Raw genomic sequence first — 27,959 nt, 5'->3', positions numbered from 1 at the left:
CTCACCACTGACCCGTCACCGCAGGCACTGACCCCTCACCGCAGGCACTGACCCCTCACCCTCAGCACTGACCCCTCACCCTTGCTATTGACCCCTCACCACAGGCACTGACCCCTCACCGTGGGCACTGACCCCTCACCCTGGGCACTGACCCCTTACGGCAAGCACTGCCCCCTCACCACGGGCACTGACTCCTCACCACAGGCACTGACCCCTCACCCTCAGCCCTGACCCCTCACCCTCAGCACTGACCCCTCACCGCAGGCACTGACCCCTCACCGCGGGCACTGACCCCTACCGCGGGCACTGACCCTTCACCGCAGGCACTGACCCCTTGCCACGAGCACTGACCCCTCACCACGGGCACTGACCCCTCACCACAGGCACTGACCCCTCACCCTCAGCACTGACCCCTCACCCTCGGCACTGACCCCTCACCGCTGGCACTGACACCTTACCGCAGGCACTGACCCCTCACCCTCGACACTGACCCCTCACCACGGGCACTGACCCCTCACCCTGGGCACTGACCCCTCACGCTGGGCACTGACCCCTCGCCCCGTGCACTGAACCCTCACTCTCGGCACTGACCCCTCACCACAGGCACTGACCCCTCACCTCGGGCACTGACCCCTCACCCTCGGCACTGACCCCTCACCCTCGGCACTGACCCCTCACCACGGGCACTGACCCCTCACCACAGGCACTGACCCCTCACCACGGCACTTACGCCTCACCACGGGCACTGACCCCTCATCCTGGGCACTGACCCCTCACCCCGGGCACTGACCCTCACCACAGGCACTGACCCCTCACCCTCGGCACTGACCCCTCACCACAGGCACTGACCCCTCACCACAGGCACTGACCCCTCACCACGGACCCTGACCGCTCACCACGGGCACTGACCCCTCACCACAGGCACTGACCCCTCACCCTCAGCACTGACCCCTCACCCTTGGCACTGACCCCTCACCACAGACACTGACCCCTCACCCTCAGCACTGACCCCTCACCACGGGCACTGACCCCTCACCACGGGCACTGACCCCTCACCACTGGCACTGACCCCTCACCCTGGGCACTGACCCCTCACCCTCAGCAATGACCCCTCACTGCGGGCACTAACCCCTCACCCTGGGCACTGACCCCTCACCCTCGGCACTGACCCCTCACCCTGGGCACTGACCCCTCACCACGGGCACTGACCCCTCACCCTGGGCACTGACCCCTCACCCCGGACACTGACCCCTCACCCAGGGCACTGAACCCTCACCCTAGGCACTGACCCCTCACCACAGGCACTGACCCCTCACCACGGGCACTGAGCCCTCACCACGGGAACTGACCCCTCACCCTCTGCACTGACCCCTCACCCTCAGCACTGACCCCTCACCACGGCCACTGACCCCTCACCACCGGCACTGACCCCTCACCACGGCACTGACCCCTCACCCTAGGCACTGACCCCCCACCCTGGGCACTGACCCCTCACTCTGGGCGCTGACCCCTCACCCCGGGCACTGATCCATCACCCCGGGCACTGACCCTTGTGTATTTTAACCCCTTCCCTGCGGGTCACTGATCCATCACCCCGAGCACTGACCCGTGTGTATTTGAACCCCTTCCCTGCGGGTCACTCACCCCTCTCCCGGGCACTGACCCTTGTGTATTTTAACCCCTTCCCTGTGGGTCACTCACCCCTCACCAAGGACACTGACCCTTGTGTATTTTAACCCCTTCCCTGTGGGTCACTGACCTCTCACCCCGGACACAGACCCTTGTGTATTTTAACCCCTTCCCTGTGGGTCACTTACCCCGGGCACTGACCCATGTGTATTTTAACCCCTTCCCTGCGGGTCACTCACCCAGGGCACTGATCCCTGTGTATTTTAACCCCTTCCCTGTGGGTCACTCACCCCGGGCACTGACCCATGTGTATTTTAACCCCTTCCCTGCGGGTCACTCACCCCGGACACTGACCCTTGTGTATTTTAACCCCTTCCCTGCGGGTCACTCACCCCGTATACTGAATCTTGTGTATTTTAACTTCTTCCCTGCGGGTCACTCACCCCGAGCATTGACCCTTGTGTATTTTAACCCCTTACCTGCGGGTCACTCACCCCGGGCACTGACCCATGTGTATTTTAACCCCTTCGCTGCGGGTCACTCACCCCGGGCACTGACCTTTGTGTATTTTAACCCCTTCCCTGCAGGTCACTCACCCCGGGCACTGACCCTTGTGTATTTTAACCCCTTACCTGCGGGTCACTCACCCCGGGCACTGACCCATGTGTATTTTAACCCCTTCCCTGCGAACACTCACCCAGGGCACTGCCCCTGTGTATTTTAACCCCTTCCCTGCGGGTCACTCACCCCGGGCACTGACCCATGTGTATTTTAACCCCTTCCCTGCGGGTCACTCACCCCGGACACTGACCCTTGTGTATTTTAACCCCTTCCCTGCGGGTCACTCACCCCGGACACTGACCCTTGTGTATTTTAACTTCTTCCCTGCGGGTCACTCACCCCGGGCATTGACCCTTGTGCATTTTAACCCCTTACCTGCGGGTCACTCACCCCGGGCACTGACCCATGTGTATTTTAACCCCTTCGCTGCGGGTCACTCACCCCGGGCACTGACCCTTGTGTATTTTAACCCCTTCCCTGCAGGTCACTCACCCCGGGCACTGACCCATGTGTATTTTAACCTCTTCCCTGCGGGTCACTCACCCCGGACACTGACCCTTGTGTATTTTAAACCCTTCCCTGCGGTTCACTCACCCCGGGCACTGACCCTTGTGTATTTTAACCCCTTCCCTGCGGGTCACCCACCCCTCACCCCAGGCACTGACCCTTGTGTATTTTAACCCCTTCCCTACGGGTCACTCACCCCTCACCCCGGGCACTGACCCTTGTGTATTTTAACCCCTTCCCTGTGGGTCACTCACCCGGGCACTGACCCTTGTGTATTTTAACCCCTTCCCTGCGGGTCTCTCACCCCGGGCACTGGTCCTTGTGTATTTTAACCCCTTCCCTGTGGATCACTCACCCCGGGCACTGACCCTTGCGTATTTTAACCCCTTGCCTGCGGGCCACTCACCCCGGGCAAAGACCCTTGTGTATTTTAACCCCTTCCCTGCAGGTCACTCACCCTGGGCACTGACCCTTGTGTATTTTAACCCCTTCCCTGTGGGTCACTCACCCCTCACCTCGGGCACTGACCCTTGTGTATTTTAACCCCTTCCCTGCGGGTCACTCACCCCGGGCACTGACCCATGTGTATTTTAACCCCTTTGCTGCGGGTCACTCACTCCGGGCACTGACCCTTGTGTATTTTAACCCCTTCCCTGCGGGTCTCTCACCCCAGGCACTGACCCATGTGTATTTTAACCTCTTCCCTGCGGGTCACTCACCCCGCACACTGACCCTTGTGTATTTTAACCCCTTCCCTGCGGGTCACTCACCCCGGGCACTGACCCTTGTGTATTTTAACCCCTTCCCTACGGGTCACTCACCCCTCACCCCGGGCACTGACCCTTGTGTATTTTAACCCCTTCCCTACGGGTCACTCACCCCTCACCCCGGGCACTGACCCTTGTGTATTTTAACCCCTTCCCTGTGGGTCACTCACCCCTCACCCGGGCTCTGACCCTTGTGTTTTTTAACCCCTTCCCTGCGGGTCTCTCACCCCGGGCACAGGTCCTTGAGTATTTTAACCCCTTCCCTGTGGATCACTCACCCCGGGCACTGACCCTTGTGTATTTTAACCCCTTCCCTGCAGGTCACTCACCCCGGGCACTGACCCTTGTGTATTTTAACCCCTTCCCTGTGGGTCATCCCCCCTCACCTCGGGCACTGACCCTTGTGTATTTTAACCCCTTCCCTGCGGGTCACTCACCCCTCACCCGGGCACTGACCCTTGTGTATTTTACCCCCTTCCCTGCGGGTCTCTCACCCCTCACCCCGGGCACTGACCCTTGTGTATTTTAACCCCTTCCCTGTGGGTCACTCACCCCTCACCTCGGGCACTGACCCTTGTGTATTTTAACCCCTTCCCTGCGGGTCACTCACCCCTCACCCGGGCACTGACCCTTGTGTATTTTACCCCCTTCCCTGCAGGTCACTCACCCCAGGCACTGACCCTTGTGTATTTTAACCCCTTCCCTGCGGGTCACTCACCCCTCACCCCGGGCACTGACCCTTGTGTATTTTAACCCCTTCCCTGCGGGTCACTCACTCACCCCGGGCACTGACCCTTGCGTATTTTAACCCCTTGCCTGCGGGCCACTCACCCCGGGCAAAGACCCTTGTGTATTTTAACCCCTTGCCTGCAGGTCACTCACCCTGGGCACTGACCCTTGTGTATTTTAACCCCTTCCCTGTGGGTCACTCACCCCTCACCTCGGGCACTGACCCTTGTGTATTTTAACCCCTTCCCTGCGGGTCACTCACCCCGGGCACTGACCCATGTGTATTTTAACCCCTTTGCTGCGGGTCACTCACTCCGGGCACTGACCCTTGTGTATTTTAACCCCTTCCCTGCGGGTCTCTCACCCCAGGCACTGACCCATGTGTATTTTAACCTCTTCCCTGCGGGTCACTCACCCCGGACACTGACCCTTGTGTATTTTAACCCCTTCCCTGCGGGTCACTCACCCCCGGCACTGACCCTTGTGTATTTTAACCCCTTCCCTGCAGGTCACCCACCCCTCACCCCGGGCACTGACCCTTGTGTATTTTAACCCCTTCCCTACGGGTCACTCACCCCTCACCCCGGGCACTGACCCTTGTGTATTTTAACCCCTTCCCTGTGGGTCACTCACCCCTCACCCGGGCACTGACCCTTGTGTTTTTTAACCCCTTCCCTGCGGGTCTCTCACCCCGGGCACAGGTCCTTGAGTATTTTAACCCCTTCCCTGTGGATCACTCACCCCGGGCACTGACCCTTGCGTACTTTAACCCCTTCCCTGCGGGCCACTCACCCCGGGCAAAGACCCTTGTGTATTTTAACCCCTTCCCTGCAGGTCACTCACCCCGGGCACTGACCCTTGTGTATTTTAACCCCTTCCCTGTGGGTCATCCCCCCTCACCTCGGGCACTGACCCTTGTGTATTTTAACCCCTTCCCTGCGGGTCACTCACCCCTCACCCGGGCACTGACCCTTGTGTATTTTACCCCCTTCCCTGCGGGTCTCTCACCCCTCACCCCGGGCACTGACCCTTGTGTATTTTAACCCCTTCCCTGTGGGTCACCCACCCCTCACCTCGGGCACTGACCCTTGTGTATTTTAACCCCTTCCCTGCGGGTCACTCACCCCTCACCCGGGCACTGCCCCTTGTGTATTTTACCCCCTTCCCTGCAGGTCACTCACCCCAGGCACTGACCCTTGTGTATTTTAACCCCTTCCCTGCGGGTCACTCACCCCTCACCCCGGGCACTGACCCTTGTGTATTTTAACCCCTTCCCTGCGAGTCACTCACCCCTCACCCCGGGCACTGACCCTTGTGTATTTTACCCCCTTCCCTGCAGGTCACTCACCCCAGGCACTGACCCTTGTGTATTTTAACCCCTTCCCTGCGGGTCACTCACACCTCACCCCGGGCACTGACCCTTGTGTATTTTAACCCCTTCCCTGCGGGTCACTCACCCCTCACCCCGGGCACTGGCCCTTGTGTATTTTACCCCCTTCCCTGCAGGTCACTCACCCCTCACCCCGGGCACTGACCCTTGTGTATTTTAACCCCTTCCCTGCGGGTCTCTCACCCCTCACCCCGGGCACTGACCCTTGTGTATTTTAACCCCTTCCCTGCGGGTCTCTCATCCCTCGTTCTTAGAAGAATCTCTGGCCCTTGCTCTGCTTGTGATTCTCATCTGCACCCCTCCTAGATGGGGCGCCCCGTCTTCTTTTCATTTGTGACTTTTCTCTGTTACTTCGGCTCTTTACCCCTCATTATACATTTGAATCACTTTTCCTTTTCTTCTTCTCCCAACTTCCTAGACCGCTAAGCGTGCTGTGCCCCCCTCCTTCAACCGGGTGCTACAGCCCCCATGGCCCTCCCTCGGGATGTTATACCCTGCCTTGACCCAGGTGTGTCATGCCTCCGACCCTCTTCCAGTGCGCGATACCCCATGCCCTCCTCCAGTTGCTGCACCCCTCCATCTGTATGCCCCTGCCCGTGATCCCCAGTGTGGGATATCCATGACCCTCGGCGCGTCGTCTTGGCTAGTTCCGACATTGGCCTGTGGGTAGTTCACAAAACTTCCTGCTTTTCCCACGTGCAATTTTCCCTTGCGGGTTTTATGGGGCTGCAAGAAGAGCGGGTATAGTTCATTTACAAGCAGGTCCCCTACTTTGCATTTTTCTTGTAAAGGATTTTGAAGTGGTCTTGCGCTGATAATCGGAGAGCAATTCGCGCCAGAACCCTCATATGGTTCCCCCTTTTCTATCGATTTACAACACAGATTCTCTGGTGAGTCCAAATTTGCACACAAAGTCTCTACACCTCCGCTCAGAACTGCTTACTTCTATAATGCAGTGGTTGCTTAATGAAAGCCCCAGATTGCAGCACTGTTTGTCTTGAATTGCTATACCATGTGTTGACCAATTACATATGTGTTTTACTTTATCCAGTTAACATGCACTACGTTTCTGAGCATACAATTGAGTAGGCAAACAACTTTATTTCAGGCTAACAGGTCAGGGCAAGCACAGGATCACTCACCTTCACCACGGCATCAGTCAGCACCACCACAGCGTCACTCAGAACCACCACAGCGTCACTCAACACAACCACAGCATCACTCAGGACCACCACAGCACCACGAAGCACTACCAGAGCATCACTCAGCACCACCAGGGCATCTCATAGGGCCCAAATAACACTATATAAAGGGGGTCAAGGGGAATATTTAACGACCTAGCATCCCATTCCCCTACTGAACGTCACAAACCACAAAATGGAGATACCCGGTCTAAAGTGTGTGTTGTTATACAGAAAACTAAGGAAAAAAGAGGCGACACACTATACATAATGAGTCATATCTGGCTGAGAAATTCCCATCAGACCACCCTTATTGGCGGAGTATCGTCATATGGGAGTTGGTACTCAATCCAAACACCGCCCAAACCATCAAGTGACGGTGCGGATGTGGATCTTGAAAACTCTAGCCAAGATGATGCTCAAGGAGTGGAAAAAATGAAGTGCAGTGCTCTTGTGAAGGTGAAAATAAAATTAACTACTTAGACAAAAAATATGTTTAATGGAAATTGTCTAAGTGTCAAAATTAAAACCACGCCCTGTAGTGGAAATTAATAACTACAAAGTGGCGCTGTGCAGGATGGTCGACATGTTTCAGCCTATTGGAATAATTATCCAGCTTTCTTCAGGACCCAAAGGTGGAATTGCTACTGCAATTATACATAGTGAAGTGAAAAGTGTGAAAAAAGCGATTGATACTTTACAATACAGGAGTCTCACTGGACCTTGGAGCCCCAATGTATTCTTGAGTCATACATTTTCTTTTCCTGTTAGAACATAAAAAGGGGATTTACAACATACATATATAGCCACTTAAAACACAAAGAAACTGTACAAAAAACACACATGCATAAGTACATTATACTTAGCAACAGCTAAGAGTATTATATCTCTGCCACAGAGAGGTATTAACCTCCACTGAGATACTCACCCAGCTTTATGTGGGAGAAGACCTCACCTCACCCGGCAACCTACTCGGGAAATTGAGGCCCCGCTCTAACATGCAAAAAAAGAGGACACAAATTAAAGTCATACAATGTGTCCAGGTCACTGGCTTTGCATAGAGACCTAGTTTACAAAGTAATGGACAACACACCATCAGACCGTGGACCGACTATATACAGGATCGGCTAATGTCGCATTTGTTATGGCTGGATTTTCTGATTAGATGGGATCAGCCCCAAGGGGCCCCTCCAACCCAGCCAGAACGTAACCACATCCCTCCTCAGGACCATCTATCCAGGCACCTGGGTACCTACCTGAGGATGGGGAACTCGCAATATACAAGCTCATATTATCAGAAACACCACTAAATCTATAGGGATACTAAGAATACTCACTGATTACTAAGGATATCCATGCCTTACACCACACTCATACCTTATAGTCTCGCGGCCACTCAGACCCAGACTAATCTACCCTGGGGCAGATATGACACACAATCTGGCGTGTCTACACACGTGGGTCTGCAGCCCCAGTGCTCTCCTTTTCCAAACGGTTTACAATCCGGCAAACCTCCACGTTGGTAATCCCCCCCAACGCTCTGACTTACACACGGGCCGCAATCCGGCAGCCCTACACGCTGGTAATCCTCCCCAGCGCTCTCATTAACGGCGTATATCAACGACGACCACATTCCTATGAACACCTTCAGTTATATGTTGGGAAGTCTCTCTCTCCCTATTCACTAAGGGCTTGCTACTACAATATTAGGAGTTAGCCAATTAATATAATGTACCTCTTATCCTTGGCATCAAAGGTCCACACGCTCCCTATTTATATGATCACCACTTACCTGATTGGGGTTACTCATCCATTCATATAAACAACAACCACCTAGAAGCTACATTTACCCTGATTGAACAAGAATACAAGGCACATTTCAGTTCACTAATAAACTGGGGTTTATTAACAATATAAACACCTACACAGATCTGTATTATAATAGACACATCCACATGTAACTGACAAAGACTATAGATAGAACACACCGCTGCAAGGAAAAGGATTAGCAATACAATAGCTTAGGGAATAAAGACAAGATTAAGATGCAAGTGTAAAGTAAACTAATATGACAGGACCGATATCACCTGATTAGTGTGAAGTCTTGTTCTAGCTGTCATCTGGGTTCCTCTCTCGTCTGTGCCTTGGCTCATCTCAGACTCTCTCTCCTGCACTCTTGGATACACCTCTGCGCTGATCACTTTGCACTGGACTCCTCTCCCCCACGAACTGTCTCCACCTTCCAGCTTCAATCTAATGGTTTCTGCCGCTCTAATGCTCTTCATTCCACTAGCTTGTTCACTCTGTTTTAATGTCTCTGTACCAATGTCCAATTAACTCCAGCTGCTCCCACAGGTTAGTCCACGATCTCTCCTCCGTCTCTTCTAAAAGGCATTACTTAAGACTCCAGCTATTCACACCTCCTCCTGATAAGTAACTGCTTCTGACTGCTTCCTTCAGTTCCAGCTCACTGACTGTCTGTTTGTCTTCTCTCTGTTCCAAGCATGTCCTGTCTCTTCTCCTCTTGCAATTCCACTCCTCCAACTCTACCAACACTCTCTGCTCCTTCAATTCAACTCAGCTCTCTCTAGCTTGAACCCTCTCTCTCTCTCCTACTCCAACAGCTCCTCACTCTTCTACCACTCCAGCTTGACTCCTCTCCGCTCCGCCAACTCCACTCGACTGCCTGACTCCGCCTCTGCACTTCACTGATATAGAATGCTGTTTCCTCATGGAAAGTTCCAGCCAGCAGCTTCCTCCCACCAATCCCATGCACCAGGCTCCTTGCGCTAGACGCTCCCACAGTGACCAGTCTGCTTGTTTCGTCTAGAGACCTGAGCCCGGGAACAATTCTGATTAGATTCAGTTCTGGCCGGTTCTCTCCGGTTCGCTTAGGGCGAACAACAGCTTTAACTATAAACTTTACCTTTACTCTAAAAAGCCTCTCAGCTCCATCAAGATGGAGTCCCTCTAGTTCTAGGCCTGTAGGCCTGAAAGGGATGAAATACCCCTTAGCTCTGTCAGAATACCTACATAAACCATACCAATGTGTCATGTATGTCAAAGCCAATAGGCAATAGACAGGTTAGAGTCAAGAATAAGGGATCTATCATCATATTAAGCAGCTATCCTCTTCTAGGTCTGGAAAAAGGGCTTAAAAGGGCCAACACAAGCTAAGAATACCTATCCTAGATGTGAGCAAGATTAAAGTCTATATCACTGCTAAATAGAGCCAAAAACCCTGCCATTACAGCATTTGTCGCTAAATAAGAATTATCAAGTTATTTTGCCAAATGTGGTTTATTATGGCAAAAGTAACAACCCCTCTTGTCCTGCTTCTGCTCACCAAGAGGTGAAAGGTAGTGAGTATGCGAGGGGGAGAGGCAAACCGATGTTGAAATGCCAAAGTAAAATGTAGAGCCTAGGGGTACTACAACTGATGAAAGAAGACTGTTCTTTATCTGAAAAGTGCCTGAAAACAACATTCATAGAGCCAGAAAATCTCACCTGTCCGTCGGTACTTCTCTCGATCATCCAAGAGGAAGTGGAGGTACCGACTGGACAGCCTATTGCGTATTTATACTGTTGCTGATTGCTCAAATTGCCTGTTAAGAACGGCCAATTAGTATCAGGATCACCGCCTTTCCTTTAGCGCATGCTCATTGGATCGTAAATGGCATGCACTACTCTTCTATCTGTTCCCAGTGCGCATGTGCTATAATATGTTTCGCGAGGTATTGCTTGCGCGCGCATGCTGACCAGCGCGCATGCTCAATGGATTGTTTTATGAAACTTCACTTCTACGCGCATGCGCAACACTGAGCTACTATATTGCTCGCTGAATAAGCGGAAATTGAGTCACGAGCTGTGTCTAAATGTAAAGAAATAAAATAAAATTCAGAAAAGTCGGGAGCAAAGGGAAGTCCCTCCTCTTGTAGTATGCTCCTATATTTCCCTCCAGTCAAAAAACCTTCCATAGTTCTAACTTAACAGTGGCTGATACAAACGCTTGCACTATATTCGCGCGCATGCGCACAGTGCATTCGAAGATCGCTTGGAAGTCACTACTGAATGGCAAAGTTACTTGGCGCTACTAATACAACTTTGCATGAACAGCAGCATTGATTTAAAAATTGCATTTATTTGATTTGTAAATAAAGTCAGGATGGCACATGCAGTCTTGAATGGCCATAATCTAATAAAGGTTGCCAACATAATGGGTAAGGGATCAGAACAAGCAATCTGATGTCAACATGAGACCAATGAGTCATTTACTGACGCAATGTAGCATAGCAACGTGTATGATTGGGGCTACAGGGAGACCCAGGGGATGGCGTAGTTCAGGCCCCGGATATCACACTGAAGCTTAAAAATCCACTTCTGTTCTTTCACGAATAGAAATTTTGAGACATCACTGATGTGTGGTGGAATATACGGGTGCTCTAATATCACCCACCGCAAGTCCTCTGCCTGATGTTTCATGGAAAGAAAGTGGTTGGTGAGGCATGTAGACTATTTATGGCACATGATGGTGCTCTTGTGTTCGCTGATTCGAACTTTCATTTTCCGAGTAGTGTGACCAACATACCTAAGTGAACAGGGGCAGGTTATCATGTATATAACACCCTCCGTGTTGCAATTAGTATGTTTTTTTAGCAACCACGGTCTTCCTGTGCCTATGTCCACTTGGTCTGTCTTATAAGTCTGCGGACCTGCGCTACATGATCCGCAGGGAAAATGCCCCCGCACAGGCGGAAGATTCCACAGTGTGTTGGTGGTATCTGTGGTCTGCAATCTCGGCCTCGTGTGTACCAAGGTATCACGTAGGTTGGGGGCTCTTTTGAAGGAAAAAAGAGGTAGTGGAACTGCAGTCTGTGCCACATTCAAAATATTCCAGTGTCTTCTGACGGTTTTCTGGATTTGGTTTGAGAGGACACTGAAAGTGCTGACAAAAGTGCGCCTCTCTAGTGGTGGTTTTTCGGGCTTCTTCTCCAAAAGGGCTTCCCGATTATTATTGGAGGCCCGTTTCCATGCTCGTTTTACGAGATGCCGAGGATATTCTCTCTCCTGGTGTTGTCTGGACAGTTGTGCAGCATGTTTCTCAAAAAGTGGTCGGGAGGAACAGTTTCTGCGAACTCGCAGAAACTGTCCCACAGGGAGGTTTTCACGTAGGGCCCAAGGGAGATGACTATTAAACACAAGCAGTGAATTCCTCGACATGGGTTTTTTGTACAGTTCACTTTCAAGTTTACCACCACTAGGAAAGATTGAAATATCCAAGAATGGCAGCTGTTGTTGGCTGTACTCTATAGTAAACTTGAGGTAACGGTTCTGCTGGTTGAGCCATCCATGGAATGCTTCAACTTCAGATGGTGTGCCCGCCATATCACCAAAATATCATCAATGTATCTCTTCCAGAGCACCACCCGATGGAAGTGGGGGTTGCTATGGTTGAGTACATGATCCTGTTCGAATAAGTGAACGTAGAGGTTGGCGAGGCTGGGGGCAAAAATACTCCCCATGGAAGTCCCTGAGGTCTGGAGGTAGATCTGATCCTCGAATTTGAAATAGTTCTCCATCATCGCCAATTTGGCACACTCCATGATGAAGTTAACAGGGGTAATGCTGTTCAAATCTCGGGCGTCTAGAAGTGATCTTATGGCCTCTAAAGTTTCTTCCTGCGGAATGCAAGTGTATAATGACTCAACGTCAAAACTGACCAACAGGTCAGTCTCGACGTCAAAGTCTACCTCTGGTAACAACCTAAGTACGTCAGCCGTATCTTGCAGGTATGTTGGCATTTACTTGAATAATGGCCTGAGGAAAAAATCCACAAAAGTGGATAATGATTCCAAGAGGGAACCAATCCCTGAGATGATTGGTCGCCCAGGGGGAGGCCTGGTTGCCTTGTGTATTTTGGGCAGGCAGTAAAATCCAGGCATTACAGGATTAGAGGTTACCAGAAACTGTGCCTCCTGGGGTGTGATCCATCCTTACGCGTTGCCTTCATCAACCAAAGTCTTGATCTCTGTGAGTAGCCTTGGAGTAGGGTCACTAGGTAAGCGCTGGTAGGACTTGTGGTCGTTCAATTGTCTCAGACATTCCTAGCGATAGGTCGTCATGTCAATGACCACCGTGGCGCCACTCAACGCCACCACAGCATAACTCAGGGCCAGCACATCATCACTCAACAACACCACAGCATAACTCAGTGCTTCTTACACTTTCAAATTACAACTATCTATCACCCTCACTCTATCTATCGCCTTCAGTCTATCTATCTATAGTCCTCACTCTATCTGTCCATCTATCTATCGCCCTCACTCTATCTATCTATCGCACTCTCTCTATTGCCATCACTCTATCTATCAATGGATCGCCCTCACTCTATCTATCTAACTTTCACCCTCACTCTATCTATCGCCCTCACTCTATCTATCTATCGCCCTCACTCTATCACCCTCCCTCTATCTGTCTATCGCCCTCCCTCTATCGATCTATCGCACTCACTCTATCTATATGTCGCCCTCACTCTATCTATCTGTCGCCCTCACTCTATCGCCCTCCCTCTATCTATCGCCCTCCCTCTATCTATCTATCGCCCTCCCTATATCTATCTATCGCATCACCACAGAATCACTCAGCACCACCACAAAAAAACTCAGGGGCACCACAACATCACTCAGGGGCACCACAACATTACTATGCGCTACCACAGCATGAATGAGCGCCACAGCATCACTCGTCACCACCACATCACTCAGCCCCACCACAGCATCAATCTGGGCAACCATTCAACAACAACTATTTCAATTATGTTTTCTCAATGTTTCAAGCTTTATTACAAATGTCACAAAAATAAGTTAATATTTCACTTCTGTTCTTGTATTTTAGTCCCAATAAAATACACTGAACGTAATCTTTACAAAAGTTAAAGGTATTGCCATTATAAATTACAATACTTTTATTTAGGTATTAATTTAAAAAAATTAAAATCCATTGGTATTTGTAATATCAATACATCAAAGTCATTTTGCATTACAAATGCTATAGGTGTCACATTTGTGAAAGTTAAAACTATTGGCATTGTAAATGACAAAGCTATTCATTTCGCTATTCTCAAAACCAACACATAAATAAAATATTTGTCATTTACAATACCAATAGGTCAAACTTTCCTAATGTGAGACCTATTGCATTGCAAATGCTTGTTGAAAATGGGGACAATTGTTGACTCCCCCCAAGTTTGGCAGCTGGCATTGATAACCTGCGTTATGATCGGCCCCCAAAGAGTGGTGTTGGATTTAAATAGGTCCACTGGGGCACCGTCTGGGCCCCAGGCTTTGCCAACCTGACATAGAGCTAATGCTCTATTTACTTCCTCTAAAGTGAATTTCAGATTGACAATAACATGGTCACTCACTGCACTAACACTGGTTGGGCGAGAGGGATTGTCTGGTCCATTGCATACCTGTGCAAAGTGCCTGATCCAGTCCTCTTCCGATATAGCAATTTCTATTGATGGGCAATCTCTAGGGGTTAAAAAATGTGCCCTCACTGCCCTCCAGAATGCTGCACTATCTCTCAACATTGCTGCTGAGGGCAGAGGTTCCCCTGCCTCCTCTCTCATGGCGCTCTTTCTTTCCTTGATAGCCTGCCTATATTCCAGTCTAACCCTCCTGACATTTTTCAAAATTCTTGGCTGCCTGTGTAATTGAAGCTTCAGGTTGGAATACGCATATGTGCACCTTGTATTGAAACAGCCCATGTCTTTAGCTTTGTTGCCGCGTTGGGCTGACAGGACTTTCCTAAGCTCATTAGCAATTTCAAAATAAGATGCTACAGTCCTATCGTGAGGAGCCAAGTATTGATGGCAGGTTTACACGTAATCACTGAGCGCTTTGTCATTGCCATGGGGTCCACCATTGACCATTTTAGAGTATAGCCATTCGTTTTATCAAGTTCAATTTCACCAATACCCTGGGAACTAATCTTGCTTCTTTTCAGATTGTTTAGTGGCAAGTCAACTTAAAGCATAAGGGGTAGTGAGCACTCAGGGAATTATCTACAACCTCAAAAGAAAGTAATCTAGGTGCATAATTGCATGAGACTGAAATATAATCTATTGTAGAGGCCAAACCCCTTCCGTTAAAAGTGTAAGGCATTTATTGATGAAACAAGCTCATTCGCAAAACCCAGTTCGGTGCAAGCGAGGAATTCGTTAAACAACTCCCCCACCATTGTATGGCAAAAAAGGGTGTTACTAAGGCCTTCTTCATATGTGAGGCCACATATTCTATTAGCCTCAAAGTGACACAATGCACAATTGAAATCTTCCATCATAATTATCATAACATCTAATGAACTTGTATTACAAATCACGCTCAAATCAGCACCCAAGTTTCTCAGCACAGTTTTTAACCCTCTCTTGGTCAGGCTGTTCCATGTGACAATTGTGTGCTGTGGACTCCAGACTGCTACTCCCTACTGACCCATCCTCCCAGATTGAATGTGGGGCCTGTTCAGGCAGTCATTCAATATCTCTTACGGTCCTGAAAAGATCAAACTGGTTATTAGTTGGGGCGGCTTCCCTTTGTTGTCCCGCCCCAAGGACATTCTCTCCCTCTAAGCGATGATGTATGGGCTTTGAGGGTTGATAAAAGAATCTCAGGGGAAGGATATTTATGCCCTTGTTGGTTACAAACCTGGAGCCAGCCCTTTCCAATATAGTTTGAATCATTTCAGGGGAGCAAAACGTTAACACAACACAGTCCCCCGACATAGACTTATTCGAGCTCCCAACCCATCCAACTCTCCTGGCCATCTTAAATCCAGTAAACAATTTGTTAGTAAGGCCAGTCCTTTCACCTAAGAAGCAAAGCAACTTGTTTCTTAGTGTGGACCAGTGCGCAATGATCCTTAGGTCGGCTGACTGGTGAAACCTCTTGCATTCTACATACGCATGGGATGTAGCGATCCGGTGGAATCGAGGTTACAGTATTCTCAAGGTTAGTTACCCTCCCTTCGATTTGCGTGAATACTAACTTTAATGGACTCAAAAGACCTGCCATGGTGGCTTCCATCCTTTTCCAGTACTCCTCCTACTCATGGTCCAAAGATGAACTTGTGTGCCTTGGGGCCTTCGGGTGGTGTTATACTCCTGGTTGGTTTCCCCTCCTCCAATTTGGCCTTACCGCCCGAGCCTTTAAAGTATGACTTTGTTTAATCAGACCCTGCCCCCTTTTTTTCTTAGGTAGGTGTGCGGGATCACTGCCTTCTTTAAATTTAGCGTTCTGTCCTCTGGTGGTCACTGTCATACTTTGCGTTGTATTATGAGGCTCCTTGGCCACCAAAGAGTCATTATTATCCAAGCCACTCGCCATGGGTTGCAATGAGACAATTACGAAACTGTCGGTGTCCTGGGTGTTACTTGCTACTGGAGTGGTTATTACGGATCGGGCATGGGAAAATGGTGGCTCCAGTGAGAGCCTGCGCTCTGTTAGCTGTCTTTCATGTATTAATGCTGACTTGGCACTGGTCAAAAAGGCCTCTAGAGTCCCGGCCACTCTCTGGCCAGTAAGCGATTTATGTCTGCTCATGTTGGGGATCTCCTCGGGCTGCCTATAGTATATAGCTATTGGACTGTTCCTCTGAGCCTTCTTAGTGTTTAACAATTGTATAAACCCTTACTTTAAAATGTCAGTGGTGCGGCCCAGCCTCCTGCGGTCTCTGACGGGCGCAGACGGGCCCGCCCTTGGCCTGGGCTTCGCCAGGGCACAGCCAGGGCACGCCCGCACACGTTCCACTCTGCGGGAGCCCGCAACCGTTTTTAAGTGCCTCCTGGCTCTGGCCTCTGACGCTATTGGCTGGGCGCGATGTGCCATGTGGAGAGTTGCAGGCTGGGTGTTGTGGTCCTCCCTGGACCGATGGCAGCAAAGTGGAGAGTGGGACATTTGAAGTCAGTTTAGGGAATTGAGAAGTTAAGAAGCCTATTACACTGAATCCAAGGGATTGCCTGATATGTGGTGTGAAATTCAGAAAAAGTGATGTTGTGAGATGACACACATTATTTGAGTGAAATCGTAATTGACGCGTTTGATACAGTGTTCCATGATACATTGATCCCAAACCTGGTGGAGGTGGGTATCAAAGGGAAAACACAAAAGTGTTTTAAGTCTTAGATGTGTGATCAGCACCAGGTGATACAGCTTCCCCCTTTTCAGTCTGCCTTCAAAAAGCTGAGTGGTCCCTATGGGGCAAGTGTAGCCCTTGACTTCCAAGCAGTAGTATTACAACAGGGATAGAAGAGAACCTCTCAAATAAGTGAGTTTCAGTTATGCGTTTAGTTTATTTATTTATACATTTCCCATATCGGAATATACAAATACATTTTGACAGCATACTTTTCTAGAAACAAGGTGTTCCTAAATGGTGATGGTGCAGTGAAATAAAAAGTCCCATAGGTACCACTTTATTGTTAATAATTGCCCGGCTCAGGTCCCTGGGTTACTGAGTTGCCCCTTTAGTTCTAGTAAACTTTAAAAAGCTGAGGACTGGTGCCCCCCAAGGTTCTTCCCTGGGTCCAACGGTGTTCAGTCTATATTTGCACCCACCTAATGCTGTTAAATACATCTCTTGGAGTAAAAATCATGAACGTAATTGATCGCATCCATAGATTGCACCACACCTGACCCATTGACCGTACTCCTTAGCGGTATGAGGGCGGCTCATCTTGGCTGCTTGCAAATTCCCTGCAATTTAAGGAGGATAAAACAAATGTAAAGTTGCTCCAGTGACAGCACTTGATGAGTTATACCTTCTGATTTTTTGCCTTTATCAGGGGATCCCTTGCCCACGACATCAGTGGTAATAGGGAACTCATTTATTGTTATTTATACTCATAGTAGCAGGGAGTACATCCCATTTGCCTCCTTTCTCTTCCCTTCAGTAATTTGCTCCTTCTACTGATGGCATTTTCATATTTTTGCAAATATCATTGACAATTCTTAACATGCAGTCTTTTCAAGTCTTTGCCTTACTAGGATGATCACCAGCGCGTGCATTGACGATAAGTGGGCCTAAGAAAAGAATCCTTCACAGAAAAGCAAACAGAGTTGAGGAGGCGTAGTAAACATGATCGAATGCCTCTCGTCTGTTGTCCAGTTACTAAACGGTCGAGTGCGATGAGGCAACAGTTGGAAGTCATCATGAAGCCTGGGTTTAAAGGCTCTCGTAACCACCCTCTCTTGTTCCTTCTCTACTACGCCCAACTCCTCAGCTCGGATATCATTGAGGTTGCGCTAAGAAAACAAGAATTCCCTGTCTGGAGGTACTCATCGGGCACTTTGCTTTGGAGGATACAATTGGAACCAACAGCAGTGCGACCATGATTTCCGTCTCTACTGTACCAGGATACTACTATGACTAGGTTGATATTGTCCTGAAAGCACACTAAAGGCGATGGGAGGAATGCTTGCAGATAGCGTAACTGTTGCCTACCACTCCCAACCAGTTGTTTCATACCCACCATTCCACTCTAGACTGAGGCCTGCTTTATGCAAATCAGTACTGACCCTGCTCCTCATGGAAACAGTCAATCCCCAGCTTCCGGGTGAGACACGCTGCACATGGGTCCACAAGCAGCCATAGAGCGATTCCAGCTTTATTAGACCTCGTCAGTGAGGTATAGGTTGGATGCTGTTGCACAGCGATCAGAATTAGCACTGATTGCAGGCTCACACCTGATGAAAATGTACTGCCCATCATGCATATGCATTGTCGATGGGACAGCCACTTTTCATCTTGTTTGAGCCAACCCATGTGTGTGAAGCCACAGCCGAGGCTTTTCCTTCTCCAATGCGCCCCCATTTCCTGGAACAGCTCATCCCTCCCCCCCACCCTCCAGCTCTGGACATCACTCTTGCTAGAGGATTTCAGAAAGAGACCCAAGACCTGGCTTTTAGACTGAGCCCTGCTACTGAGCGAGAGGATACCCTCATGAGTGGTTAGTCGCGCTGTACAAATACTGATTGATTGATTGTAACTTTTCTCTGTATTGTTTGCTAAACTTTGATGCAACCAATTTTTATACATTCTGTGGTTTGACACTGATAATCCTTACGATACCAGTTTGTCTGTGGTTAACACTCTGGCACCACAATGAGAAACGATTACAATGTGGCCTGACGCCTCCCATTCTTGTATCTTTACTTTTTGTAAATTCTCGGTCATGCTTGGCGTTTGTTTCTGTGTCTAGGCTTCCTTTTAAACTCAAGCGCCCCCTTGTGAAAGGTGAGCGTGGGTCCTTATTTAGCATTCTTATGTATAGGATTTACACAGAGATAGGCAACATGGCTATCTCACGTTCTCCGACGATTAATTATCTATTCATCATATACCACCTTCCTAAGAAATAAAACACAGGATTGGTGCGTTTCTAATTCGCTTTTCCTATTGCTCCCTAGGAGGCTGCCCACCCACAACTTTGCTTGTCCTGATGAAGACCCGTATGTAAGGATAAGAAACCTACCTATATTGGGTCGAAACGTAGACGACTACTCCACCTACGACCAACTCCGGTCCCCATTCAGACACTTTACGGCTGTAACGGAGTTAGGCCGTTGCTTAACATTTGATAAATTGGACTCTATTTTGAGCCACCAACTGTGGCCCTTTTTCAGGGACCACATGTACATTGTCTTAGAAGCTTGAATAAGACTTGTCACGGAATGAATCAGATCACATACATCCTACCCCCTACACTTTCCCTCACGTCACCCCCTTCCTGTTGTGAATGTGGGCACACATATTATATATAAACTGTGGTACTAAGAATATGTTGTAAATGAATATGATATCCATTGAATAGGATATATGCAATCTTGAATTAAATTCTCTTTTGCTTCCAAAAAAGTCTTCCTCAAATTGCTTGAATACAAATGGTGTAATTTTGTAAATTATCTTATTTTGGTCACGGGACCCCTTCCCTCTGTTCCAATTGCTACCCAGGTCCCTATTGACTATATTGGGTTCAACCCTGTTTTTGATAACATCCTTTTAAACAAAGGCAGCCCAAATAGTTCCTTCTGTCTTTCTTTCATCTGTAGTCACTTTTAATCCATTTTTAATGCTGTTTTCATATTGTGATTTCAATTTTTTTTTGTAAGCGCGATTGGCGGTTCTCTTCCGTCTAGTGATACTTTTTTTCCCCATAGTGACCCCTCTTTTTGTTCATTGATCATTTTATATTGTCATCAACAATTATTGAAATACTCTTTCTTTTTTGAGCTTTTGTGGATTGATACCGGGTACTGCTTTACCTGTTGCCAGGAGGTCCCCATCATCTGCTCCCTGACCAGGACAGTGTTGGTTACATTGCTGGCTTGGTTCTATTTACGTGACTGCGCTGGTTGATGATTGATGCTTTACCTGCCCACACCGAGTGCCATCCTGGCAATGTTGGGCACATCATTATCTAGTTAGGGCGGATATGTCACAAATGAATTGGAAATGATTATTCAGGGTATTCGGTGAGTCGACATAGATTTTTCTGCAACTATGCATTCCTTGGTCACTTGGGATGTTATGTTATGTTTGGAATATCCACCTATCTTTTTTACATTGCACCTGTCATTGTGCCCCTATGTTACCCGATTGCACCCTGAGTACACACATTTTTTCCTCCTTATTCACTTGCAGGTTCTGTATAAAAATACTTACCCGTGCATTAAGAACTTAGTTTTCAGGATATTGACTCTAAGGCGAGTCTGTAAGGCTTCTCTTAATGTTCCAATGGTCTACACAGTGCTTTTTATTTATTCTGGATCCAACTTCTATTCTCTAGTCGTACCTAATCATTTCTGTCCTGATAATGACCCCTGCTCAAGCAACAGCCACAATCCCTGTCAGGGTGAACCAAACAAATTCACTAAATTAACCTGTGCCTATCCCTCTGATAGCTTCGCACAAAAGCAGACAGGATTAACGTATAAGCAATGCGTAAGGAATTCATGCAGCATACAAACCGTAATTAGGTGAAAAGAAAGACAACACAAGAAATAAAACCACACCAATTTAGAAAAGTAGAGTACATTTTAATTCGTTATTTGTCAACAAAATCCATTAAGTAGAATTGGAATCATGAATATTTCAAGTTTAAGGTAAAAACTAGTGCCTAAAAGATCAAAGTGTTATCTAGTTGCGCAAGACCAGGTCAAAGTTGAAAAATATGGCTGACTCTGATGGAGCGCTGGTCGGATACAAAAAGTGAATTGTGTTCAGTCGGCGCTTACCTTCGGACTGAGAAGAAATTCTGAAGAAAATGTTCTGTGAAGATAAAGATCAGCAGGGAAAGGCAGCAGGCGGTGTCTGAGGAGGAAGAGTCTTTGTCGGTGAGCCGCTGGACGAAGTTGTGGTGAAGACTTCTACATTCGGACGTAGTCACTATTTTAGATGTTGAAAATCTGCCTCATTCTGCAGCACACATAGAAATGGGAATATGCCTCTCTGGATGTTTTTGTGCAGGAAGGACCCCCTTCCTGCACAAAAACACTCCTGCATGTAACGGAGACACCCTTGCTGGCTGCCAAAAGGGCGACAGTGTAAGGAAAATTATTAACTTAAATATGGCACATTCTTGCCCTTTATCTGTCATGCAGTGCAGCAGAGTGACTAGCTGATCCGGTGATCCGCAACCTGCCTCGACCTCCAACCCGAAACCTGCAGCCTCAACCTGAGGGGTTCCCCGACTGCGATCAGATTTGGTTAAAAAACCCGACACCTAAAGACACTCCTGCTTCCGATGCACCATAGCCTTTGATGGCCCAACTGATAGTGTTGAGGCATTCCTGAACAATCCAGCTTACCTCTCTTGCTCGTCCTCAGGAAACCTCCTTGACTGAGCCTGCAGCATCTCTTCTGAACCAGAGCTCTCCATTGGAATCCACAGGGCTCCCTTTGTCTGCTTGGAACTCCACATCCGACTGCCCTGTGCTACTGATAATGCAACTTCTGTGCTGATGGTTGGCCCCTGCAGGGCTGATCTTAACCCCAGGAGCTTGGCACCCACAACCGAGTGGGCTGCTCATAAGCAGTCCTTGACAGATGGCCCCCATAGCGCCACTGGCTAAGGTTAGTCCCTTGCACTCTGCATCCGGCCGCTCTAGTGACACTGGTGTTGCAACTCATGTGTCTCCTTGAACTTTGGGGAACTTTGGTTCTAATCCCCCACTCACTATTCTTGCAGGTCGTTTACTTACCTGAAAACTGATGACACTATTTTTCCCATAAGAATCCATGTTGTGTTTTTTCCACCCCAAACATGTTGTGTCAACCTATTTCTGTATGAAAGAAAAGTAACTGTGCTTAAAACGTAAAACAGTCTTTCTTATTTTTGTAGTGTAGGATCTATGGTGTGATATCCAAGCATTTCACTCTGAGTAGTCGATGTGACTGAAAAGCAACGCGAAAGTAATCAAAACTAATTTCAAAGTAATTAGAACTATCTTTAAAGCAAATACAAACCTGTAATAATGTTTTTCAACCTCCAACTGCATTTCCTTTTAAAGGTTTGTATTTGAAAGCATTCTCTACTTGCCTGTGCCAAGTCCTCATTGGTTCTAGAAATAAAACTACAAGTATACCTTTTTTATACTTAACTAACTGGTCTGAATTCTGTCACTCTGCTACCATCCCTTGTTTGAGTGGATACAATAAAGGTTCAAGAAACCCTCTGATAAGCCTAACTCCTCAACCACACGACCACAAAGAGCTGTTAGAGATTTTCAAATTTAGTAAGCACTTCCACTGATCTACCCTCAAGTCACGCACTGATTCTTCCCCTACATTCAATATGACTCACCCTTCCATATAACCCCACAGAAACACATATAAAGCCTTCAATCAGTTAATAGTCACTTTCACTATTAAAAAGTCAGACCTATCGGCCTTGCCAGTACTGTTGTTTTTCTTTTTGCAGCAATAAGCATTATTAAAGTCAAAATATCATCTAATGCCATTCAAAGGGGTGACATTTAGGCGTGGCCAGTGTTTGTTTCTTCTGCTATCTACGTCTGTTTTGGGAGATAGCACCCAGCTGTGTGTTCTATGTCCACTGGTTGGCTACAGAAATTAATTGCCCTTAACTCAAGATCAAAGAGCAAACTACCCAAGAACATCTGTGGTGCTCATTCCTTTGAAGAACAATTCCTGAAGCAATTCCTCCAGATCCTTGTTTAACTCTCTGGCTTCAGAAGTGTTCTGTGGAAGGGAGGAGTGTGGGTTTAATATCTCAATGACTGGATGTTGTGAGATCGCTGTGTTGTCTGTGCGGTGTTGGTAAGAACCAAGCTAACATGAATACAGCTAACACTATACCACTTTATTTAATTTTTAGGTGACTGATATGTGAGCTGAAAAGCAACAATTTACATCCTGTTGAGTTCTTTTAAGACTCACACTGCTGGCAGCCTAATTCATGAAAAAGTAACATTGCCAATTCAACGTGCCACAAGTCAAAGGAAGATAATATGTTACACATCAGCCACACAAAGGAAATCTGGAAGCAAAGTGTGGCTCAGAATAATAATGGTTTTCGTCACGATGAACCACAGTAAATATTGATCATATATAAGACAAGAATGGTTAAAAAATGTTGAGGATTTGCAGAAAAGGTTAGCAATATTTGATATCAAAGCAGTGAATTTTGGAAAAGATTCAGTAACCGGCGGAATGCACACCTTTAATGTACTAAATATGAAAAAAACTTAAATGAAGTGAAAGTGTAACAGTGAATCATACAACCCATACCAATGAGAAACGTGATCTTCATTTTACCCTTCACCAGAGACTGCATGTAGACAAAACGTACATACAGAAAGTGACAAATGCATACTTGGGAAGATGGCTGAGCACCAGAGAACTCATTCGGGTGTGAGACCTTATTAGAGCACTAAATATGAGGCAACTTTGAATAAAAGAAATGCTCTTACTGTTCACCAAAAAGTGCATGCAAAAGAGAAACCATACCACTGTATTGAATGTATGAAAAAGCATATTCAGAAAATAAGTTTAACTTCACATCAAAGAGTGCACAGAGACAGGAAGCCTTATCAGTGCAATGAATGTGATCAAAGCTTCAGCCACCAAGGAAATCTTACTAGACGTGAGAGAACACATACTGGTGAGAACCCTTAAGACTGCAGAGAAAGTAGCAAAAGCTTCACTCAGAAACAAGGCTTTAGTGCGCATGAGAGAACATATACAGGGGAAAAACATATCTGTGCGCTAAATGTGGGAAAAATCTTAGTCAAAAAATAAACCTTTCTGTACACCAGAGGACACACACAGACATGAAATCCTATCAATGCACTGAATGTGGAAATTGCTTCAGGTACAAAAAAGCATTAGTTATGCACCACAGGGCACATACAGGAGTAGCTCTTTATCAATGCTCAGAATGTGGAGAAGGGTTCAATTTGAAAAAATGCCTTACTATTCACCAGAAAGCACATAGAGATGCAAAATCATATCACACAGGTGAGAAACCATATCCATGCTCAGAATGTGGGAAAATATTCTATTCAAAAGCAGGTCTTACAACTCACCAGAGGACACACACTGGTGAGAAACCATATCAGTGCTCTGAATGCGAGAAATGCTTCACACAGAAAACAGATCTTATAATGCATCTAAGAATACACACTGGTGAGAAACCACATCAATGCAGTGAATGTGGGAAAAGGTTCAGAACAACAGGATCCCTTATTGTACATGAGAGGGCTCATACAGGGGTGAAACCTCATCAATGTTCAGAATGTGGGAAATGTTTTAGTAGGAAAGGAATTCTCGTTGAGCACCAGAGGACACATACAGGTGAAAAACCATATCAGTGCTCTGAATGTGGGGAAAGGTTCAGTTTGAAAGGAAGTCTCACTGATCACCAGAGGATACACACTGGTGAGAAACCATATCAGTGCACCGAATGCGAGAAATGCTTTGCACAGAAAACAGATCTTAAAATGCACCAAAGAATACACACTGGCGAGAAACCACATCAATGCAGTGATTGTGGGAAAAGGTTCAGAGCGAAAGGATCCCTTACTATACATGAGAGGACGCATACAGGGGTGAAACCTCATCAGTGTTCAGAATGTGGGAAAAGTTTTAGTAGGAAAGGAATTCTCATTCATCACCAGAGGACACACACAGGTGAGAAACCTTATCAATGCATTAAATGTGGGAAATGTTTTAGTGCTAAAGGACATCTCACTAGTCACGAGAGAACACACACAGGCGAGAAGCCTCATCAATGCCGTGTATGTGGGAAAAGGTTCAATGAAAAAGGAAATCTTACTGTACATGAGAGGAGACACACAGGTGAGAAACCTTATCAGTGCTAAGAATGTGAAAAAAACTATGATGTTAAAGAAGTCTTAAAATATACATAGGGTAAGTTGAGAAATCATATCAATGCTGAGAATAATGGTAAAATTATAGAATTAAATGAAGCCTCACTACTCACCAGGCAGCCAATCTGGACTGAAGAGATGACTACTTCCTGGTCTTTTAAGGCTGAGCTGAGTATCTTTACAAAATGCAACCAGTTGGAGCAGATATTTAACAAATGTCATCAAGACAACAGCACTCTCACTATATTATTCATACGTAGGGACCCGCCACCAGCACTGGCTGTGCTTTTTTGAGTCATTTTTCAAACCTTCAGTTTCAATAACCGGTCTTTTGAGGTTAGTCAAATGGAAATCTAGATAGTTGCACCGCAGCTGTCTGAGATAAAAGTTCAAAAATACTAAATAAACATCATATGGGTACTGACTGTGTACTGCACATAAAGTTAACACATCTGCACACTTCAACCTTTTCTCCAGAATATCCCCTGGCAAAGCCCGCCCGTTTGAAATAGGTTACTCTAAGTGTAAGCAAAGCCACTACAGGAGAAACAGAGGAATACTATCCAACTGTTATTAAATTTGCATATAAAAATAATACAATTGGTATGAAACAAATACCTATGAACGAAACAATAAACAGTGAGCCCCAGAAACAATAGTAAGCACTAGACTTACTTTTAGACTGCATTCAAATAATTTTCATCCTCAATTAACATAAACAGAAAATAGAATAAAATTACATACAAGTGGGTGAATACTTGAAGCATATCTTAGAATGTGACTGCTAATGAGGAAAGCTAAGGTCCTCCTGTGCTCTCGCCCTTAAACATTCTCGAGCTGTGGATGCAGCAGCAGCTGTCGGGACTGGGAACTGCTTCTGCTCTTGTGGCTGGAAGCACCTGCTGGCACTTTGGGATGGGTGAGCACCAGTTGATCATCCTCGAACCTGCTCCCTGCATGAAGCAATGCTTAGCTTATCTGGACACGTAACTATGCTGGCACCGGTAGAGCATGAGAATTTCTAGCCATACAAACTTACTACTTGGAGCTAGCTATTCTCTTTGTTTCTGTCTAGGCAGTGGGCCGCCGTTTTTTTAGCACCACGATTTTTATGATCGCAAGACGCTTTACAAATTAATACATAGATTTGCACACTTTTAAGTCATACTACTCCACGCTAGTAAAGCCCCTTAAAACTCAACCTATGCCCTTTCCTTCCTACAGAGAAGGAAGCTCTGTTCACTGGTAGCAACCTCTGAATTCCTTGCAAGTTGGGTAAGGAGGCCCTCCACAAATCAAACTGGCTAGTTTGAAAACTCTAGATACAAACTTAGAGTACTCAAAGATAACCTCAACTTCTTCTCTGGGAACCGAACCAAGCAGTTGTAATTACTGTGTAAGGAGACCGAGTTTAGCAAACCTGCATGTCTAAGAAGACACAAATCCTGCCAGTATGGTCCTTCAGTGACAAGCTCTGTAGGAGAAGATGGAAGACCTAAAGTCTGGAAGGATCTGAGATAGTTATTGTCACCTAAATGCAAGGTCTAATGGTAATAGCATGTCATAGTCCTGTTGTCATGGTCATGCTGATAATAGTTGTCATGGGTAGGTTGATAGTTGCCCTTCAGATTGCTAGAAACCTCACCTTCATCTAAGAATCCATAATGGTGGTCACTAATGCTGCATTAAGATAATTTATGTAACAGCAGCTTAAGATATGAGAACAGTTAGACTGAGCTTGAGAGACTATATGGGGTAGAAAGAAATCCTGACCCGGTGATCTAATGTAAATCTTCAGCATAAGTAACTAAACCTACTTCTTCTCAGGTTATAGCTAGATCAATGGTCTTGTCTTATAAAAAGGAGAATATTTGCAAATTATAGCAGCAAGTAATTGTAAACATTTGTAGGTCTAATATAGAACTATAATATCTTAAATGTGGAAGAAATGGCGCCCATGTCCTCTATACTACTGTCTTAGTTCAAATGAAGTAAAGGAAGACATCCTCTCCATTATGTAAAACCACTGAGGCCGTATTCACCTGACTTGATTTTAGGTAAGCCGCGTCACCATTTTAGATCATAGAGGTCGCCATCTTTTCCTAGTATGCAGAATCATTGTCATGTCTGCCATTTTATGCAGATGTCGACTGTCCTTATTTTTCTAAGAACTATGAAGAACTATGAAAGTGTCAGGTGGTCCGCGTGATGACATATATATATATATTTTATTCAGCCCTTCTATATCTCCATGTTCCTACATCAAAGCCCTGTACACATTGCATTATGGGAAAATGAGTGTGAAGGCATGTTCTCTGGAACTGAGTATGAAAACTTTGATAAAATCAGTACAAATTGTTAAAAAAATATTTTTTAAATGATTATGTGTATTATACCAACATGATTTTGTATTACAAAATGAATTATAATACATTGAAGACAAAAGAGAGTAAAAAAGAAAAATTGTGAAAATTAAAAAAGACAATTGAGCTATGTCTTCGAGATCTCTAGTATGTTGTACCTTTAAAAAGATGCGGGCCAACGGCCAGTGTAACTTTAAAAAAGGCTGGGGTCTGCCAAAACGAGTCAGGGAACTGATACACTGCTAATGAATAAATGAATTAATTCTTACCTCGCCTAGAGTGCTCACTTCTTCTTATTGTGTAACGAGATGTGCCATGGATATATATGTAGAGAGACATTTATATACATAGAAATAGGACTAAATGTCCTATTAGGTCTCAGGGTTTCTTATATACAAAAAAATATATATATATATTTCCACACA

The 27,959-nt window shown here is 46.7% G+C and overlaps 1 protein-coding gene across 1 annotated transcript in view; it reads left to right on the top strand.

Moving 5' to 3' along the window:
* The window catches only part of LOC147700522 (uncharacterized), a 28,345-nt gene extending 711 nt beyond the window's left edge, over positions 1-27,634 (top strand). The window contains exon 2 of the mRNA XM_086929681.1: positions 23,158-27,634. Coding sequence (XP_086785807.1) covers positions 24,113-25,162 — 1,050 coding nt within the window. The 5' untranslated portion in view covers positions 23,158-24,112 and the 3' untranslated portion in view covers positions 25,163-27,634. The remainder of the gene's footprint in view (positions 1-23,157) is intronic.
* Positions 27,635-27,959: the final 325 nt, after the last annotated feature.

The sequence above is a fragment of the Lissotriton vulgaris genome, chromosome 7 (genome assembly GCF_964263255.1).
Source record: "Lissotriton vulgaris chromosome 7, aLisVul1.2, whole genome shotgun sequence".
NCBI classification, from domain to species: Eukaryota; Metazoa; Chordata; class Amphibia; order Caudata; family Salamandridae; genus Lissotriton; species Lissotriton vulgaris.
This window is presented reverse-complemented; position numbering and strand designations above follow the sequence as displayed.